Raw genomic sequence first — 16,128 nt, 5'->3', positions numbered from 1 at the left:
AAAGGCCCCTGGACTGAGCAGCAGCTGCACAGCAGTAATGAAGCTGTGCAGGAATGTCCAGGGTCTACTGGATCTTGGCACTGGGCAGGATGGGGCTCAGGGGACACTCAATGAGCTTCTGGCCCTTGGGACAAAGCTGCATTTTGCCCCAAGCTATGGGGCTGGTAAGCCCCGTCCTAAAGGAGAAGCCTTTGTAAGGGAGGTGAACACACTTGCAGCAGAGATTTAGCACAAGTCACCTATTCAAATGTGGCCGGGCTGGCAGTGGGACAGGGTGGACACCAGCTGGTGACTGTCCCATCTGATAAGGCACCAACGAGGCTTTCCGGCCACAAAACAGTCACGGGCAAATCAACAGAGCAGCTCATGTTGGTGACTTCATCTGGAAAGCACACCGTTCCTCTCTCATCATGGAGACAAAGAAACATCCCCCAAGGAAGGAAGAGGGGAGAGTTTGGGATCAGGCCCCTAGAGATGAGTGAAGTGACTAGTGTTAGTGCCAGGTGCTGCTGTCTGCTTCTCGTCATCCAGACTTTGGTCCGCTCGCTATCCAGCATCTCCTCCTTCACTCCAACACCCCCCAAACCACAACTGGCAAACCAAGACAATTCAGATCCTCCTGCCCTCATCCAAAGGTTCATTTTAAGCTCATTTGTTAGAAATACCCTGAAGAGCCATTCTCTGAGCAGGGGGGACCCAGTGTGCTTGGCTCTGTCAGATTCCTGCTCCCGTGTTTGCACAACAGTGGGTTACTCACAAGCCCTCTGAAATCTAGGCATTTCTCTAGGAAATACATGGCCGTCTGTCTGTCCCACGCCTGCCTGCAGGTCCGGGCGAGCAGCCACATTCCCCTCATTCCAGCCCAGCAGCGCCGCTCGCATTCCTGCCCGTGCGCAGGGGCTGCAAGCACCGGGCTGGTGCAAGAGCAGCAGCGCAGGAACGCCCTGATGGCTGGGCTTGCAATTCCTAAGGGTATGCCAAGAAAACCATTTTGTATCACAAAAAGGCTTATTCATTACCTGCTGGTATTCAAAATAGCTCTAGGGCAGGGTTGGGTTAAACAGACTGGATAGAATTGGGAAATCTCACTCTGGCCCTACCCTGCAAGGCACAAACTACTACTGAAGCCAGGAGAAGCACACGGTGATCATCTCTCACATGATTCGGATCTTTATCCATTTACAATTCCCAGCCCTGTCCCAAATGCCTGCTTTTCTGTCCTCTCCAGAACTGCACTATACATGAGGGATGGGCTAGAAACGTGGGTTCAACTTGGTACCCCATCACCAGTCAGCCTGAACAATGCAGCATACCAAGGCAGAGATTTCAAACGAGCTTTGCTGATATGGAAAAATTAAGGGCCAAATTTAGACACAGATTGTTGTGACTGTGATCCCACAGCTATCAGGGACTTCATCCACTATTCAAAGCATTTTGACTTTACCTGATTTGCATATGCAGACACACACACCAAAGCACCCAGCCACTAAAACCTCTAACTGCAAATCCAAAACTGACTCAGAAAACAAAGAGTCTTTAAGATAATTCATCCTGGGTTTAGCATGTTCAGAAAATACAAGTAGCACATCAGAAAACTTGGGGCCGGGTTTGCAGTCTGTTAGGAGGTGCGTGACATGCGCTGGGTCAATCCCTGCACCTTTTACCTAGCATCAGAGGTTTCTCACCAGCCACAAAGCTCTGGTTTCCTTTCCGGACCTGCCTGGTGAAGGCTGAGGCTGCCGCGACCTATCTGCTCCCAGTACTGAGCATCACTGCCCTGTCTCCTCAGCTCCTTCCTGCACATCCCTGGCAGGTCCCTGGGATTGGGACACAGACTTACCAGGCTCTCAGTGGCATCCCACAATATCAGCCGTGTCTTCCCAGGTGAACCCTGTCACTGCTCCCCTAGCAAACACGTCCTCTTTGCATGGGACACAGACCAGCAGGACCAGGGCAACAGCCCTTAACCTTATTCACACCCACTAACCCCAATATTTCCCCCTCAGTTCCTCCCTCCCTACTCACCCTAGTCACTATTTGTTATTTTAGTGCCTTTTGGGGGCTTTGGTAATTGCCATGAGTCATAACACCAGAATTTACTTATCAAGAAGAATCACAGATCAGACACTCCACAATGAATATTGTATAAGCTTGGATGAGAATTAGCATAGAAGGGCTCAGTTTGATTTTATGCATTAGAAAATGGATTCAGTCCCCACGGGCCCAGCATTTTATGAAAACACAGGGGCCAAATGATTTGTTACCAAACCTGACAATACATTTACTTACTTATATACTAAACCCCCCATCCGACATGGAAATCTCATCTGCATTAAGTCTGTTGGGTGAGTAATCAAAATCGCCGTGAAGCAAACACTCACACCAACCATGGGTGATGGCTTTTATTACTGTTTTTTCACCTTTTCAGAAGAAAGCTCCAGAAACCTGGTACAAGAAAGCTCCCGTAACAGTGACTCCCAGGCTGCTCCCACCAGCTGGGCTGCAAGAGTGACCCGTGGGTGTCTGGGCTAAAGCACAGGGCAGGGGGGAAACAACAGTTTTTGGAAGCTACCCCAAGGGACTGCAAATCCCAGAGACACTACGGAATCCACAGGGAATATTCAGGAACCTAAAATCTCTCATAAGATGTACAACAACAGGGGGCAAGTCCCATCTGGGCATAACATTTATCACCCCTTCCCACCCCATTGGAAGGAGAGCTAACGTCAGGGGATTTCACCTAAGGCAGGACCCCGCAGACTGGGAGCTGTGCGTGCAACAGAGAATGATTTCTAAGCAGCCACGACACAAGGCATGACTCTCTCAAGATAGTGCTGCACCCAGAAGCAATTTAATATAGGTGGGTATGGTACAGCCCACTGACTGCGCATGGGTTATGAATGGAGGCATTCAAGTAAACCCAAATAAAGGCCAATACCTCAACTTACATTTTACACTGAGTTTTTGAATGCTGTAGGGGCCAACACAGGACTAAAACAACACAAGATTTGACTCTCTTGCTGCTTTCTACTACTCAGGAGCTTAGAGCAACCGGGGAAGACAAGCTCTTCTGTTGTTTCAGCTCCCAGCCTTACAAAAACCAGTGGAAAAACCACCCCACGTGCATGCTGTGCTCATAATCCAAGGCACCACCAGGATGGTAACCTGGACACTGAATGGGCTACACGCTCTCGCTGCTGCATAGGTGCAGCTCTGAAGATGCTTGGCAGCATCAGAGCCACGCACCTGGGAAAAGGCAGGTCAGATTACATGGACCAATTTTTTCATTTAGGTGGAATAACCACCAGTGGTGATAAGCTGAGCTCTGTTTGCACAAAGATTTCGCTACAGTCAGTGTGGCAGCCTGCTGCGAACGCCTGACTGCAAACAGGCGGGCAACCCCAAAGTCGGCAGGGAGGATCCCAAGTTGCCGCCTGTGCAGGGGTCAAGGACAACCTGGGATCCCTGGGGAGCAGCACGAGGGTTTCCCTCCAGCCCTCTCCCTCGTCTCCCCGGTGCCCCGGCACCCTCCCCACAGCATCGTGTTCCACCTGGGACGGCGGTGGGTACACAGAGCCCAGCCCAGCCTTGCAAAGGCTGTGCGGCGCCCTGGCAGGAAGGGAGAAGGGACGGCGATGCTTCCCACGTAGGGTGCAAATTAGCCTGTCTCCACATTTCAATGCGACTTTATGGGATCACAGTTCATCCTCGCGGAGAGGTTCCCACTTTACAGGAAAACCATGACAGATAAGCAGAAGAGTTTGTACTCAAACGTGCCCAAATCCCAGGGTCAGCGTCCCTGGGAGAGCAGCTGAAATGCGGGATAATATGGGAGCTACCCTGGCAGAGGAAGGGGTCAGGGTGCAGGGAAACAGCAAATATTTACATTTTCAGGTCAGCACACAATGAAGAGAGACATTTAAGGAGCCAGTGGCTGGAGTTAGAGGGAAAGCTGTTGTCACTGTTTCCCTGGCTACAGCATGCCTGGTGCTCAAGTATCCATGTCTGGACACCTTATTTACAGAAAGTCCCAATGAAACTGGCAGCCGTCCTGCAGTGCTCAGCTGAAACTGGCACTGGAGAGGTTTGTGAGCGGGCCGGGGAAAAGACGGATGAATTTGGAAAGATCTTGCCTCATGGGAAGGTAATTAAGCAGCAAACTGATGGCTATTTAAAGCAGGCAAATCGTTATTCTTGGTTTAAGGTCAGGGAACAGAGCTGAGAGACAGCACCTGAGCTCACCCCAGAAGGGGTGTTCGGAGAGGACCCCAAGGATGGATTATTTCTCCTGTCACTCTCCCCGGGCCCTTGGCCACCTTTGGCAACACTCCTCCTTCCCCTGCAGACTACATTAACCCTCTGCCAGCCTGTGCCCACCTCACCGATGCCGCATGGAAATGGGTAAGAAACAGGCACGTTGCAGCAAGACCCTTTAACTACAGAGAGAAACTATATGTACGTACAGAAGACCTCCTTGCGAGCTATTCACCCTCCATGTCTCTATGCTGCAGTTTGTCCCCTGCAGAAACAAGGTGCCAGTCCCCAGGAGGGCTGCTGTGAGCTTTTATGGTCTTTGGGATGCTTTGAAGCCACCCAGACAGACAGACCCTCTCCCCTGCCCCTCCGAGCAGCCGGGGCTGCTGGAATTCTGGCACTGGCACGTACAGTAAAGGCAGAGCCATGGTTTACATCAAACACACGCTCTTCTGTAATTCTTGTCACTAACATAAACCAGATGCCATCTTCCTCAGTCTCTGCAGAGAACGATAGCCTGCCTTTGCGTTACATAAAACAGCAAGAAAATGAAATTTAAACCTTCAAGAAAAAGCAAAATAAATAAATCAGTAATTAGGCAAAAAACATCCAAGCCAAAAACAGCTTCCAAGTTTCCAGGAAGAATTAGGTTGTTTATGGAAGTCCTGTTTCAACTAACAGCCTGCCTGGCAGGTGGTAGGAATGTGAGTTTGTGGAGAGCAGAAACATGAAGCGGCTCTGCCTGGGGCACTGTGCTTTGCTTTGCCATTTTCTTGGTTTAGTTAAACAAGAGGAGACATTACAAATATTCTACAAAAGGAGCAGAAAGGAGAGCTGTGCATCAGCGTGGCCTTTCCTACCTTGTATGCCATAGAGTCGATTCAGGCGCGACCGTCTGGCCTCGTCGGCGTACGGCACAGCTACCCAGGGCATCTCACTGAAATACTGCTTGAAGGAGTCCTCTGACCTGTGTGAGGGGAACATGGCATGGGATCCAGGGTGCAGCTCCTCCACCTGCAAGCCTCTTTCCTCTGCTCCTCATTACAAACCTGGCCTGCAAAGCCCTTTATCCCTTCCATCAAAGTCCACCAGTAAGGGCTTCTGGCAGACACAACCCGGCGAGAGCTAGACCAAATTTAAATCCCCCAGTCCCTCAAGAAGGGGTGCACAGTGCATTTTTTCCTGATAAAATATTTCAAACTCTCTAGGACATCTGAACGTCAACCCACAGTGACAGCAGCAGCAGCTTGAGCTTTTTTCAGACCTCAGACCCACCAGCCACAAAGCAAAATACAGAGCTGCTCCGCAGACAGAGCCTGCTCTCAGCCCACCGCTCCCTCGCTAACCCCCCTTTGCCCTCCGCCCCTGGGCAGAAGGCAAAGGACTCAGGCAGCCTTTCTGATACCGGAGCCAACCTGCTCTCCCCCAAACCAAATTTCCTCCTCAAATCAAACCGGCAATGCTCGTAGCTTCCCAGCTTGGGGGCGGCCAGCTCTGCCTGCACAGGCTGTTAATGCTTCCTTACCTGTCTGCACTAACAAAGAGTATCTCAAACTTCTGTCCTGCCTCCTTGATTTTCCGGTAGGACTCCACCAGGACCCTTGTGAGGCTTCGGCACGGCGGGCACTGCAAAACACAACACATGCATAAGGACATGGTCTCCTCCACAGGGTCAGACCCACACCCAGCACGTCCAGATGACCTAGTGGCCATGCAAAGACAGACATGACCTCATCTTTGCTGGAGGGCTGGGCAGCAGCCCTGAACGTGGCTGGGGCTTATGGCCCATAAGTTGCCAACAAAACCTCTTCCATTTTTAAAATCTGACCACTCTTCCCCTTCTGAAGGGCCAGCTGAGGATGACAGGCCACTGCAACGCTGCGGCTTCTTCCAGAATAGCCAGAGCATCTTAACTGGTTCAATACCAACCAGCCAGAGGTCTTTATATTCCCACAGAGCCCTGCAGCAAGAGCTGCAGGGGCATCCCCAGAGCATCTCCTGAACTCGCTCTAAACTGCTCTGCAAAGCACCTACTACTCACCCAGTGTGCGGAGAAATAGACCCCGACATGTGAGCCCTCCAGGGCAGTGCTGTCTAGCGTCTGGCCGTTGTTCCTTAGCAGAGGCCCAGCAACAACTTCACTGAAGGGTTTTGGCCCCCAGGGGAACTCCAGACCTGGACAGGGGTGGTGATAAGGGTGGAAAGAAGAACAAAACAGCAAGATGCTCATGCAGCATTTACAGTTTCAAAAAGTTCCACCAAAAAAGACATCTTGCCTTCTGAAAAGGTATGGGGGAGCCAGGAAAGCCAAGCTCTGCACCAGAGCCAGGGCCACCTCTTTCTCACAGGTAGGCTGCACCCTCGCTTGAGTTGTAGAACCTCTGGCTTGACAAAGCCTGCTCAGGTTTTGTGCCCAATGAGGCATCTTCTCCTTTTCAACAGCATTTGTTTCAACAACAGAGGGCAAGGTGGTACGTGCTCAGGAATGCAGTCAGACTATTTGCCTTATACTGGTACTAACCATGTATTTTTACATTTATTTATTTATTTATTTATAAAACCTTATATATATGTAAAAGATGGTTTACATACATATAAAAAACCTATATATAAACTAAACTTAGACTAACTCTCTGCACCCCAAAGGAAGCATGTGTGCGTACACACAAACACATGCTCCGAATCATCTGCTGCCAGCTCCCAGAGCAATCAATCTATGTATTCAGCTAGAGAGGAGGAAACATCACAGATGGCTCAGGCCACAATGTCTACTTGCTGCACAGTTCCTGCCACCTGAATTAAAGTCTCTGTCACTGCGCTCAGTATCTGCTGCACGAAGAAACAAATGGTCGGCAATACATGTGCATGGACAGCCTAGCAGCTGATTGATGGGTCTGAAGAGTCTATGAGTAAGGGCACATCTTTTCCTCATTTTGGTTCTTGCAAATTGGAAGACGACAGATTTAACATCAACCCCCAGTACAGTAAACCTCAGAAATGGAGAACAGTAGCGTTTTTCTGTTGCATTTGTAAATAACGGGGAATTTATTTATCCTAAAAGAGAGTGATGTCAGTGATGAAGTCCCACTCAGTATTTTGGAAGGATTCTGCTCCCAAGGTATGGCAAGTCTGGGCTCTCAGTCTGTCTGTCCATGTGCCTCCATCAGGGAAAAATCCAAACTTAATGTTTCGGTTAGTCAAACTTTTTCCTCATTAGCACTTCAGACAAAAATCCTGGAGGGGAAATCTTTGTTCTTTTCAATAAGTAAAATCAAAACACGAGATCTGGCAGGAATGATGCAGAAAATTTTATGCTGAAAATAATACAGTGCCTTGATTAGTTAAGTATGACAATAGTTGTTAGTTTCCTTTTTTTTTTTTTCCTCCCCTCCAAGGCAATTAGAAATGAACTGAAATGCAAAGGCTGCCATTATGACTGTGTTTCTACGGCACACAGGACTCCAGGTCTTACCTTCTGGGTCATCTCGGATTACCAGGAGCCCGTTCCTGCAAACCACCTTCCCGGTGGAGGCATCGATAAATATCAGGGAAGGAATGTTGGAGACTCTGTACTTGTTCCACAGCTTCAGCTGTAAAAGAGATTGGGTGGGGAGAAGAGAAAGGTAAACTAAGCAGCGTGAAGAGGCAGATTTGGGGGTGTTAGCATCTTTCAGAGCAGAGGTCAGAGCTAAGCACAGAAACAGAGTTGGTGCTTCAGTAACGCGTATGAAGGCATGTGAGGGCATCTCTCCAGAGCTGCCGGGCCAACCCGGACCTCCAGCACCCGCAGAGACACGACCTGTCAACACCATCCCCTCGGTACCGTAGGCGAGACCAGCGTTTGTCTCATGCCTGTTGCGGGCTTGCCCGGAGCGCAGGTAAAGCTTCTCCTCCTGCTGCATTTGCCTCTTTGCAAGTAAAATGGGGATGATATCTACCATACTTTGAGGTCTTTGTTTAGAAGACACGGTAAGCGCAAATACTTTTAATGCCACTGCTCTGAAGCAATTTGTAATACTTCCCTGGCCGCTTCCTCCCCTCCCATTTCAATGTTCATTAAACAAACCAGCAAGCCCTGCCAAGACACAGCCACGCTGAAAACAAGGCCAACACACAGAAACACAATTCTTCTGTAACTGGGGCTTCCCGGGTTTGTTCCCAGGAACTGATTAATGGGTTTGACATCAGCCTGGTGGCCGCGTAGCCCAGCTCATCTATCCTGCATTGCCAGCCTCGCAGCTACAGACAGAAGCCATGCAGGCTGTGATGGCCACGTTTTGGGCATCCTGGTCTAAATATTGCTGTCTGCTGGTCATTATGTTTTGCAGCAAGCTCGGCTCCGCACTACACCAGTGACCTAGTTTTCTGGGTGTCACACAGCCCCGGGCTGACATTTCTTATCATATACTTCTGGCATAGGATAATTTGGAGCTTCACCCACCTACAGAAGCTCACAGGGACAGGCAGGAACGAGACGAGGACAGCGGCTGGCATGGCGGCAGCCAGCCTACACCTGCATGCTGGGGGAGCCGGTCTCCCCACCTTGCACGGAGGAGCTGCTGCAAGATTGCTGCTTTTACTTACATTTTACATTTCTCCAAGCATTTCAACCTAAAGAGCACAGCAGTGAATTATCAAACTTAAACAAAAGCCAAACTATAGCTGAGAGCCAGAGGGGAAGGAAATGAATCACCACCTTTCCCCTGACATCAAACGCTGCTCTGCAAAGCCCCTCGGGCTCCGGGTGTTTACAACTCACTTGGGTTTGAAGAATAAAACCCATCCAAGGGAGAAGGACAGGGGCGCACCACGGAGAATCCCACCCAGCACCAGTGGGAGAGTTCGAGCACAAGACCTGGGGAAACCCTCACACAATGCGCTGTTGCTTCCATCAGTATCTGATGTGGAAACTGGACCCACGTGCTTTCCCAGAGAAATGGGCCACATCCCCGATTTTCTAATAGAGGCAATCCCATTTCCTGAGATGGGAATGATCTGAGGAACCAGGAAAACGAGGGCAGGAATGGGATGCAATGTGCAGGCAGAGCAAACCGCATCCCTTGGTTTGCTCATCAGAGATCTAGCTGAGGGGAAAGTCAGATTCAGGTTTTAATGGCACTGTATTAAATATTTCTTCCAACATGTTTTTACAAAAGATGTACCCAGATGAGTGACACAAGCCAGCCTGATTGCAAGGGGATGTTAGCAAAACCCTCTTGCGTCTGAAGGAAAGCATTAATACTGATCAATACTGATCTAGGAAGACTTTATTAACCTCCATCTACTAGGATCCAGAGAAAGGCAACACTTCATGTCCTGCCCATCAGCCTTCGATTTCCAATAGACATACTTCTTGGGACCAGCCGACTCATTCACAATGCCAATTCACAAATCAAATGGCCTTGGGCATGAAAAAGGAAAAAAAAATAAATCACAGTATCACAGTAAATGCAAAACAGCCCCCTCACAATGAGCACTTTCAAACCACAGAAGGTAAACCCCATTTCTGTGAAGTTTAAAGAGTGGGGAAAAGCTCTTTGTAAGGATCACAGGCATTTAAGAGGGTGTTGCAAACAATGAGGAAATTACAACTAGCAATTGGATTGTTCTCTTTAAAGAGTTGCTTACATTTCACTTCATTTTGTGAAGTCCTTTGTATACGGCCAGCAGCTCCCCTGGGGCACTGCGGCGGGTGGTGGCAGTTTTGTTTGGCTGGGGAAGCGGCAGGGTCTGCGCTTCAGAGCCAGAGGCTGCATCGACTGGCCAAGCTCAGAGGGACGGGGCTGCGACACCCCAGATAAGGGGATAAGACCAAACCAAACCAGACCTGCTCCTGCTGGAAGCACTGGAGCGAGCAGTGCACGGCTGGCTCCAGGCAGTCTATGGGGTCCAGCAGACCTGGCAACTCGCACCAACAACTGGCCCTGCATCTTCTCAGGACACGTATGCCATCAGTCCCCACCGAGCCCCAATTGCCTTCGCAGAGACTGGTCTTGGCTGCTCAGACATCTGCAGTATGGTTAATCTGCAATCCAGACATTCTGTCCCCCTGAAACGGAGGGTTGCCACTCCTAACTCCTCATTGAGGGTCCACAGGAGAATGCTTCAAGCAAGCTTGAAGCTAGGTGTGTGTCGAAAGGGTCAAAAAGCATCAAAAGGTCAAAAAGCATCAAAAGGTCAACGTGATATCTGCTGCTGCTGAGGAAGCACGTCCATCACCGAACTCTGAGACTTGAATGCAACAAACATCATGTCGCGCTCAGTCACACTTTGGGTGAATAGAAAAAGCAACCAAACCTGCCAGGTTTTACCCTGCACCTTTGCAAAAGCTGCAAGCATTATGCAGCTCCCAGGCACCACCACCCAGCCGTCCCGGGTCACGCCAAACCCTTCAGAGCTTCATGCATGCTGAGCAGTGCTTACTATGTGCAGCATATTTGCTGCCCCGCTTATCACTGAAATCCATCATTCAACACCAATGAACACATATGACAATTGTATGTAAGACGACGGGAACTGGGTTGCCATTTTAAGCCCGGTTATGAAGGGCTTGAATTGCAAATTGGCGGTCTCCACACACCAACCATACTAATTTTGCTGTCTGTATCGGAAAGTACACGAATGCGCTGTTTAAAGCGGGAGTAGTTTGGTTTGATGATTCTCCTATGCACTAGGAAAGCTGATGGGGAATGAGAAAAGCATGCGCTGCAGGACACATGCCAGGTTCTACCACCATTCCCACCGCTCCAGCCCTCTTCAGCCAGACTCGGCTTTCCAAAGCCGTCAGACACTTCTGAAGGAAGTCTGATGGAAGCAGACTGCAGTTCTGACCCGGAAGAGCAGACCCTTGAGAGGAGACAGGCCTGGCTCATTTTGGCTGGGCTTTTTGGATAAGATAGCTCACCGTGGGATTCCCACACCACACCGCTATTTTGCAGCTGAACTGCAGCTTCGAGCAAAGACATGCAATCTCCACCTAAAGTCTCTGAACACCAGGATGACCTAACCAGTCGTGTGGCAAACTATTGCACTGGTTAGTTTTTCTCAGGGTAAAATGCCGAGGGTTTACACAGGGTCTGGAAAGGGTCTGGAAAGGAGACGAGTTCTTCCTCAGCCCCGCTCAGCGTACGCCTGCTGGTTGTGGTCCAGGCAGGGAGGGGAGCCCAGGAGAAAAAAGACATCCCTTGTACAAGTACCTGCACAACCGCGCACCCCGCAAAGGATCCTGTGTCGGGCTGGGCGTGGGATGTGGAAAGCAAATTATGACTTGCTCTGAAACCGCAGGACAATGGGATGATAGCTCAGGCATCAGGGCAGAGTGCTGCCTCAGCAACTTTTAAAAGCTGTTTTTCCTGCCGTGAAGAGGATGACATAGAAATAACATACTCCACACTCTGAGGATTTGATCATCCATTTAAAGAGGGGATCTCTGCTCCGCTTCCCAACAGCTGTTGCAAATCTGTGGGATCAAGCCAAAGCTAACACAGATGTGGAAATAATCTACGGACTATTCAGCCCGAAAGCAGCTGATCCTCTCGGAGCACCCTTCACTCCTGGTTCAGGCTACACGCCTGCTAAACTCAATACTCCAGAACGGCCGCTGGAGAAGGAGGGAGAAAATACAGCCCCTCGCAAGACGTCGTACAGGCTGATCAGCTTTACAGAAACCTCTCTGGCTCCTGTGCAGGTGGTTTAAGTGCAGCAGTCCAGCGGAAAAACCAGACTCACCAGATTCCTCTGGTAACCTTATCCCTACACAAAGCATCACCACGCAGTCCTGGAGAACCTGGAAACCGCAGCCCTCGGCTCCCTCTGCAACTCCAACCACGACCAGCCGTGAGAGACTTTAAAACGATCACTTATCATTTGGGTCTGAGGCGATCCCGAGATGACAGGCCACGCAGCAGCGCACAGCATCGGTCGCAACCGGCGGCTGGTTCAGTTATTTCCCCCACCCTGGTGACTGGGAAATGCCTGGCTGAGAGGCACATTGGAGAGAAGTTTGGAGACAGCCACAGTAATTTTTCCAGATAAAGGTGTCAGACGAGAGGTCTCCCCAGCAGCCCACAGCTGTTTCTGCGCAGGGCTGGCACCCGGCCGGGGCGGACGAAATCCCCTCCTGCTCTGTGCGTACTGGTGGGGAAGGGATCCCCTGCTCCCAACAGCTGCCAGGCGCTATTTTTGGTTCTGCTGATTGATTTATCAGCCCGTGGTCACATTCACTTACTAACATAAATCCCGAACTGCAGCAGTTAACGCTGGCAAAGATAAAGCACGACTGCTCGCAGTGAAATGAACCCTGGCCAGTGGGAAAGCGGTCCTCCCGTCCTCACTGGGGGCTGCGTTTTTCTGCTGTTGTGTGAACCTGGACCGTAAAAGGTCCAATGCACCCATCCTCCATAGGATACAGAGCTGCCTCCACTCGGCAGATGCGGAGGTTTCAGAGGCACCTGCCCGTGCCAGCAGCAGTGCAGACACTGCCTCTGCTCATCTTCCAACCCATGCTTCCACCTTGACCAGTGACAGCCAGATAAAAGCTCATTTAAGAACTCAAAAGCAGATCCCTCAGCAATAATGAACATGTTCCCAACATGGACGGCTGCTTTCTGCTAAATGAAACTCAAAGCCACTTTTCTTCTAAAAATCCAGCCTTAGAGGCAATACCCTCAAGGTCTGGGCAATTCCTCCAGTGAGGCGTTGCCAAGACCCTGCTTTCCAGCAGCCCCATGAGTGCTCACGCAAGAGTGCAGCAGAGTTTCCATTACAGACACAAGCTCGGCTTTTGATGGTCTCTGGTTCCAGAGCCATAGGCTGAAACATAAGGTCTGTCTGAGGAACTCACAAGCCCTCGGTCCAGGTCCACGGGGACCTGCAGAGCCCATTTCCCAGCTCTGCCTCCAGCTCCGCCGCGCAGACCGGCTCCAGGCTGGCGAGACAGCCACGGGCCATCCTCACCGCTCTGCTCCCGCAGTCCGGCGCTGCAGGGGACCTCTCTGTCGTCACTCGCTCGCAATGTTAAATTGCGGCTTTTACATCGTGCCTTAAAGGGTTTACAAGCACCAGGGGCCACCCAGGCTCTGCAGACAGCAGGCACGGGGCTGCAGAACAGGCTGCTCCCTCGCCCTGTCGATTTAAATCCAGGTCACGCCTGTCCCTGCGATTCAAGCTCAGCTCGAGCAAAGGCTCCTCTTCCAGCCCTCCCTCGCTGCTCCTCTCCCTTCGTGCATAAGGGAACCCCCTTAAATGGAAGGGGATGCAGTGCGGGAATGGCACGCAACCCAATAGTGGGGAAGGCATCGAGGGCAGATGGTGCACACCGAGGTCTGACCTTGCGACACAGAGGAGAGCGAGCAAGGCTTGGGATAAATTAATGTCTATTGTGCTGCAGTTTCCCTCTGAAAGCAAATCAAAATCTAATTACAAAATACAATGGTGAGAGAGACATCTGCTCTAAGAACATTAATGAGCTGAGGAGGGAGGATTTGGAATTGCAATAAATAAGATTGATGTGAACGGCTGAGACTGACAGCGTAGGGCACCGGGGCTGCAGGCACACAGGGACTGGTGGGCAGCCACGCTGCTGCGTTATCGTTCCCTTCTGCCCCCATGCTGCCTACAGTGGGAGAAAGCCCAGTTAAAACCAATCTTAGGACCAGTTTCCCCCAGCACTTGGCCCAGGTGCTCCCCATGCCAGTCACATTCCAGCAATATGACTTAGTGCAAGTGAAAAATAAACAAATCAAACCAGAAGTCCTGCTTGTCACCTCCACCCTCTCCTTACCGTGGCTCCACGGCAGGAGCCTGGCACAGCACAGTCCAGCTTGCGGCCGCCCGCATCGCCCCGCAGCCGGCAGGGGGGCAGGGGAGACGCCGGCAGGAGCCAGCTTGCAACCCCGAGCTTTTGTTCTTCCTGGCCGCAAAACACAACAGCGAAATCTTTGGAGCCGAAGCGGAAGGAAATCCTCTCTGCAGGGTTTTCTGGCAAGGCGGCTGCCAGTGGAGAGCTGCTCTTTGTTCCCCTAAGGAGCTCCGCAGCCAAAGCCCCGGGGTGAGGGACACGGGCCAGCCCAACCTCACGTCCCGGCCCCTTCGCTTCTTCCCGTTTTCTTCCTCTTACCGCCCTGGTCACCTCAGCACCGGCACCGTTGCTCTTCACAATTTCCCAGGCTAAGCCGTCCAACTGACTGTGAGCTGAGCATTTTATGTGAGGGCAAAGCAGCATATGGCTGGCATGCATACCCGGCTCGGAGCACAAGCTGCCTCCTCTCCTCCTGACGCACATGCAGGCTGACAGGCTGGATCCTCCGCAGCCCACATCTGATAGGAAAACATTTAATTTGAGCAGAACTGAAGAGCAGTTTAACATGATCTATGGAGAGCAAAGCCCCAGGGCCCGCAGCCGACACAGGAGGTGGCCTGGTTATTCTATATGTGCAAGTTTCAAAGAGGCACTGGGCTGGCAGCTTGATTTGATCCCAGGATCAGGGCAAAGTAGCATTTGTCTAAACATATAGATAACAATGCAGGCAGTAAATCATGCAGGGAGGATGCTACAGACAGGCCGGTCTATCAACGCATAAGGAATATCTTTTATCAACTTCCTTTTTCCAGGTGTTCATCAAATTGTATTCAGCAGCCTGAAGACAATGCAGAATTTAAGGATAAAGCGTTGTACCCAGGACTAGGAAATACACCTCCCAATAAATGCCTTTTTTCTCCATGTGCCTGCCTTGCTTTACCTCTTAAAAGGAGGCTTGCATGTGAGCACCTCAAGATATTTCATAAACAATTTTTCTCCCTGCAGTTCTGCTTTGAGCCAAGCACCCTCCCCCTCTGCCCCCAGGAGAATGGGGGTGCAGGGCTTGCACAAAGACGGGTGCAGAACTCAGGGGGTCTGCCAGCATCTTCAACCCAGCCTCTGTTAGCTGTTTTTCACTGGAATTTTTTCATGCTTTCCTGGTAGGTAAGACAGCAAGACAAACACATAAAAAGCAGTGAGGACAGAGGGAGTTAAAGTGTTTGTGGGAAAAATTTAAGACACATGGAGAAGTGTATCATACATGGCCCCTATAAATTACGCCCCCAAATGACTAGCACTGAGTAAGAAACAGCTATGTAAACACAAAGGTAATAAGAAAAAATAATAATTTCTCTCTCTCTATGGGGAAGGGATATTTTCCCATCTGTTCATAGGAAAGGCGAGGGGTGGAGTGGCAGACTGGGACGTTGAACAGAAGTTCAGGGTCTCTCTTGGTCCCCAGTCTCATCCGTCATTGGAAGCGGGACGGCTGCCAGAATCACCGCACAGTACAGCCTGGGTTTCCTACCCGCCACCTTTGCTTTTGCTGCTACTGTTCCCTCGAAGGCAGCCGGCATCAAGCACTGATAGTAATCTCAGGTCAAACGCCTTGCAATCCCTGATCATTAAGAAACAAACACTTCTGAAAAGTCCTGAGTTTAGACAGAGTTCCCACCAACCACAAAAAACACTTAAATCTGCAGGGAAATAGGGATTTTTTTTTTGTTTAATGCATGCAGTGAGGTATTAGTGCGATTTCTGTTTTGTTTTCAGCAGTTAATACAAAAGGGAACTTTACATAATCAGACCACAAAAATGACAGAAAACAAACCAGTATTTGTTAGCACTGTAACCCACCCAGGGGAGCGAGGGCTTCGGGATGCCACAGCCCCCGGAGACTGGTGAGCAGTGACCTGCCCGGGACACACCAGCACCAGGACATCCCCCAGGTTAGCAACTTGGGAGACCCTTCTAAAACTACCATGACATCTGCAACACACCTTCTTGTGTCCACTGCTGCCGATACACCCACTGGATGGGAAACCTGCTAATTACACAGCCTCTTTTGAAATGCA

The 16,128-nt window shown here is 50.5% G+C and overlaps 1 protein-coding gene across 1 annotated transcript in view; it reads right to left on the bottom strand.

The window, feature by feature from the left end:
- Nucleotides 1–16,128, bottom strand: part of NXN (nucleoredoxin) — a gene marked incomplete at its 5' end in the record, with an annotated part of 53,340 nt that overhangs the window by 7,346 nt on the left and 29,866 nt on the right. Inside the window, 4 exons of the mRNA XM_082493112.1 lie at nucleotides 5,115–5,221; nucleotides 5,780–5,880; nucleotides 6,296–6,429; nucleotides 7,727–7,844. Coding sequence (XP_082349238.1) covers nucleotides 5,115–5,221; nucleotides 5,780–5,880; nucleotides 6,296–6,429; nucleotides 7,727–7,844 — 460 coding nt within the window. The remainder of the gene's footprint in view (nucleotides 1–5,114; nucleotides 5,222–5,779; nucleotides 5,881–6,295; nucleotides 6,430–7,726; nucleotides 7,845–16,128) is intronic.

Source organism: Vanellus vanellus (assembly GCF_965231255.1).
Source record: "Vanellus vanellus genome assembly, chromosome: 19".
In the NCBI taxonomy this organism is placed as follows: Eukaryota; Metazoa; Chordata; class Aves; order Charadriiformes; family Charadriidae; genus Vanellus; species Vanellus vanellus.
Note: the sequence above shows the minus strand (reverse complement) of the source record. Positions and strands in the feature narration are given on the sequence as shown.